At 41.7% G+C, this 5,010-nt stretch overlaps 1 protein-coding gene across 2 annotated transcripts in view; it reads right to left on the reverse strand.

The window, feature by feature from the left end:
* Positions 1–1,414: 1,414 nt before the first annotated feature.
* The window catches only part of LOC101858797, a 32,754-nt gene continuing 29,158 nt past the window's right edge, over positions 1,415–5,010 (reverse strand). For both annotated transcript variants that reach the window (XM_005103981.3, XM_005103980.3), the window contains exons 4-5: positions 4,534–4,641; positions 1,415–3,781 (exon numbers count right to left, since the gene is read on the reverse strand). In XM_005103981.3, the coding sequence (XP_005104038.1) occupies positions 2,076–3,781; positions 4,534–4,641 (1,814 nt within the window). In that variant the 3' untranslated portion in view covers positions 1,415–2,075. The remainder of the gene's footprint in view (positions 3,782–4,533; positions 4,642–5,010) is intronic.

Consider the following 5,010-nt stretch of genomic DNA (forward strand, 5'->3'; position numbering starts at 1 on the left):
AGTGCACAATGTCATAGAGCACAAATGAACAAGTTAACAGTACGAAACGAAAAAAAAAAATCAAGACCTGCACAGACATGGAAGAAATAACGTATTGAAACCTCATGGAGAGAACACAAGATATGCCCTGTTAGCTCAAATACAAATTGTAAAGCAGCGCTGGTTTGTTGGGAGGCATGAACACATACTGAAAGACAGGGACTCCGATACTGCTTGGTCGCAAATTGTCGCTAAGATTGAGCACCACCAGTTGAAATGCAATCAGAAAAAAAGAAAACTCTAACAGCACACCTTTCTTTCTCAAATGCAAAGTCCATTTAAACCAATGGGCCTATTATGTTATTATAAAAATCACTGTTGGAACATGAAATTAAGACCTGCTGGAAAAAAAAAGAGTCATTTGTTAACTTTCAAACCAATCCACAATAGACTCTGCACAGAATTCTTCACAAAGAACAAATAAAGAATTTGTAGCACTATTATTCAGTCAACCTTTTTTCTTTTCAACACAAACAAGAAACAAAGGGGGGAAAAATACATCATTGCTAAAAAAAGCATCACATACGCATGAAAACATAAAAGCCAAAACAAAATCCAAAAGGCAAAAACAAAAGGGAAACAAAACCCAAACAAAACAAACAAGAAAATATTGATATTGAAGAGTAGGCTACTTTTTTTTAAATGCCAAAAAGAATTGACTTAAAAGACAAGAATGATATTTCAATGCTCAAAAGCATCAAATAAACTAGTTTTCAAGACTAATTCGGAGAATGTGTGTGTGTATGTGTGTGTGTGTGTGTGTGTGTGTGTGTGTGTGTGTGTGTGTGTGTGTGTGTGTGTGTGTGTGTGTGAGTGTGCTGGAGGGGGATGGGGGAGTTGGTGTTATGCTCATGAGTAGCATAACATTATCCAGATAAGAGCTATGAAACTCCATATTCTTGCTTTTTGAATCAAGATTTTTTAGATGGAAATGGTAACAAAAATTTAGACATAAGCACAACAATTGCTCACCTAGCCAGCAATCACTTCTATTATATATTTTTAAAAAAAGAAATATTTGCAACACTGCAACAAAATAAAACCCAACATAGCACAAGACAAGTTGCTCTCTAAAAATGTGTGAGTGTATTGCTTGAGAAAAATAGATTTTCAGTCTAGTATTCTTTCATACAATAACAGAAATATGTACATACATACAAAAGAATAAAATAAAAATTACGTCTCCCAATGCGCCTTAAGGGATTGTATCATTTATAAGAAATTGTAAAAGGTTCCGTAAAGTTATGTGTCTGCTTATTTCAATGCAATGCCTCAAAGAGCTGAATTGATCAACACAATAAGAACATGAAATTTTCATATGATCTGATATTGTAATATAGATATTGCCAAACCTTTAAACAGTAGGCCTTCTTACTTCTTTTTTTTCTTTTTAATAAATATTAAGTGTCGTCATTATCTGACTCAGACTGAGAGCTCAGATCTCCCTCACCTAATTTCCCCATATCATTTTCTTTACACTTCTGCACATTCATACACTCTTAAAATAACTGCATCCTTGACAGTGTATTATAGTGTTACTCCAAATTAAAAATGAAGTTTCATGTAAAAGATGGCAACTGGATGAAAACAGTCAGCTAAAACAAATAGTTAGACATCAAATGTTACTATTCAACATGCATAATTCACTTTCTAGACCACATCATACACGCCTAACTGAGGTCTCTATTTGGAAATTACATGACCTACTGCAGACATCTGTAGTCTTCACTCTCTGTGGGGCCAACATGGGGGTAGCCATGACATCATGCATGAAAAGCAATTTGAACCTGTTTTCAGAGAGACGACCTCACGTAGACCTTAAGCATCCACAGTTCACATCACTGACAATCTTTCAGTCCCAAAAGGAAAAACTTTGATACCAGTCACCACTATCTTGACAGCCATTGCCATCAAACCATCCATTACTCAGTAACACATTAGACCAAGTTTCATCCTGCTCACGACTCACACTTATCAGCTCACCCACATTTATCATTCATATGATCTAGCACCTAGTAGTATGAACATTTTAAATGTCAATATGGCCGCCACACGCTGCGCTCAGCATGCTCCTCACTCCCCTTGCGACTGAGCGGAGAATGTGAAGACTCTGATCTGCCCTCCGGTGGTGAGACAGATGAGGAGACAGATGCGGTCATGGGATAGTGCCGCAGCTCATGTCGTGAGGTGTTAATGGTATCAATGTCCATCATCATTTTCCTTTCTACCAAATGACGAGTTGAGAATGAAACAGGAATGGGTTTTTCAATACGTGGAATATGTGGTGGTGACTGGCGGCCATTGTATTTATCATCAAAATGATATGGTTGAGGATCGAACAAGCCTTCATTCACATGATAAACTGAACGAAGAACCTTGTAGGGTTTCTCTTCTATACCCGAGGAAAGAGAAAGTCTTCTCTTGAAATATTTCCCATCAGTAGAAGATCGTGACAGGTCATGGCCCTCATTTTTCCTCTCTTCTCCAGCCGTCGTATGGCCAATAATCTCATAGGTCTTCTCCCCTGCAGGAACGAGAAGCTGAGGGGGGCTCTGGGAGTAAATGTGAGAGGGAGGGTAAATAAAGCCTGTGGGGAGGACTCTGGTCGGGGAAGATGAAAGGTAGGATGCAGACAGGGCTATTGAGTTAGGGGGGTTGAGGGAGGGCATCAGATCTTGGTGTGTTAGAACGGAAAATGAAGCATGGTGTCCAGGAGAACGCGGGAGAGTGGGCAAACCCTCTCTGTCTTGCAGAGGCAAAGAACTCAGAGAGTGAGAGTCGTGGAGAGAAACACCAGGGTTACCAGTTTCTGGCAGCCCACGAGGGGGGCAGTCAGAACGAGTCATGCCAAATTCCAGTCCTCGCATGTTGCACAAGGACAGATTCATGGCGTGGGCATCTGGAAAGGAACTTCCCGCTTGGAACAAAGGATGGCTCTGAAGATTTCCAACTCCTCTGTCTGAGAGATGATCTACAGGCAGTCGGCTTTCTGATGAAATGGCTAGCCGCCTGCTTGCGTCTTGAGATGACTTGGTCAAATGTCGAACTGCTGAAGGGTCACTTTCTTTGCTATACACAGCTAGCGCTGAGGCAGACTCTGGCAGGGATATGGCACGGCTCTCCTCCAAGATGCCAAAGTTTGAGTTGCTCACTGACGTCACATGAGGCTGCGGAGCAAGGGACAGTGATGGGTTTCTCTTGTCAGAGTAAATGGGTTCAGGAATCAACCGATCTTTGAGAGGAATGTCAGAGCCGCTAGTGTGAAGCATGATGGGAAGCTGAGAGGGATCGACAGAAAATCTTGATGAAGAATCAAAGGTTAACCTTGACGAGGAGTCAAAGGTGACTCGAGATGGCAAGGTCATGTGATGATTCAGCTCACACCTTGCGCTGAGGGATAGAGACACCCTTCGCTCCAAATGCTGAGATTCCTCCTCAGCCATGTGGCCATTTTGAGTGACAGATGATCGGTAATCCTCGGGCCCCATCCTCCGTGAATCAATCGCATCCTTTGGTGGAGAGGAGCGTTGTCCTCCATTATACACCAGTGGAGGAAGTCCGTTACTAACGATAGAAGTTGGTACCCCGTGGACTGGGGAGTGTCTCCCATCAGAGTACAACAGGACTGGTGCACCCAGGTGTGAGCTGGACTCCACAGGAGGGGGCGGGAGTTGAAGGTCATGGCCGAGTGTAGATGGCGCCTCCAGTATTCGTTCCTCCCAGCGGCCAGGTTGAGTCACCCCTGTTAAACAAAGAATAAACTGTTAATATTGTAAATTTCAGTGAATAGAAGTAGTCACTTGGTTCACGTGTGTGAGAGTGGAAGAATGTATCATGAATGAAATGTCCAGGTGTGTTGACATGAGGTTCTCTACTACCTTTTATGTGACTTTTCTGTGAACAAACAGAACGCCATTCAACCTGTTCTGCATATTTGCAGCTAATGAAAAAGTAGTAGTAGTTGTTATTGCTGTTGTTATCGATCAAGCAACACCTGGGCTCTAGCCCTTCTGTTCAATGCCATGTAGTGATAAGTGCAGGTTTGCTGCCGTTGCTGCAATGTTCCATAGAATGTGTTGTTCATGTTGGGTCATGGAGGGAGAAGTGTAGCTCTGATGTCATTTAGGGCAGTGCAGTGGAAAAGGTGATGATCCACAGTCTCATATATGCATAGTCACTCAAAGGACACATTGGGGATGAAAAATTAGTAAAAGTGTGAACACAATATCTGAAGATCATCTCTCTTAGCATTAGAGATTAGTTTATTGTTTTATCCTATCTTCATATTTGCAACTTGTGCTCAAAACTTTTATGTTATTTTTATGTACCTACAAATTTGAGCATATAAATGCATAATACCTCCATCTGTCTACTAGGAGGTTACATCCCACTCAGCTCAGGTAAGCCCTGGGTCAAAGCAGCCAGCCTCCAAATGATCTTAATTGTGTTGATAAGGACATGAAACACACACAACCACACATTTTTGCCCTTTACCTCTGTACATGGGAGGTTCTCTCGGTGGACTGTGGGGCCTGGCCATGTTTTCTTTGATGACGTCGTCTTTGCAATATGGCACTGGGTCGCAGTCCCAGGATCTTGTGGCTAAAGAGATTAGATAGTAAAAACAATATGCGTAAATTTGCTTGTCGTTTGAGATTGACTAAAGAGAAGCACATTAACACCACTATAACTGTCATTTAGTGGGCAGGAAAGCAAGAAAGACAGGCAGAAACAACAGAGGGGAAGAAAAGTAATAGAACTTACCAGTGGCGCCCTCCAACCACTCATCTAAATTTTTTTCATTGACACTTGAAAAGCCAAACTAAGTACAAGTAATGTAAAGGTGATACAGTTATAACAAATCCTAAACAATTACAAATGACAAATTATGAAATTGTTAACTATCCATCCCAGTTCTCCCCCTTCATTATCCTGCAATCTTTGATTCCACCCTTCAGTTGCATACCCCCC

The sequence above is a fragment of the Aplysia californica genome, unplaced genomic scaffold (genome assembly GCF_000002075.1).
Source record: "Aplysia californica isolate F4 #8 unplaced genomic scaffold, AplCal3.0 scaffold00399, whole genome shotgun sequence".
In the NCBI taxonomy this organism is placed as follows: Eukaryota; Metazoa; Mollusca; class Gastropoda; order Aplysiida; family Aplysiidae; genus Aplysia; species Aplysia californica.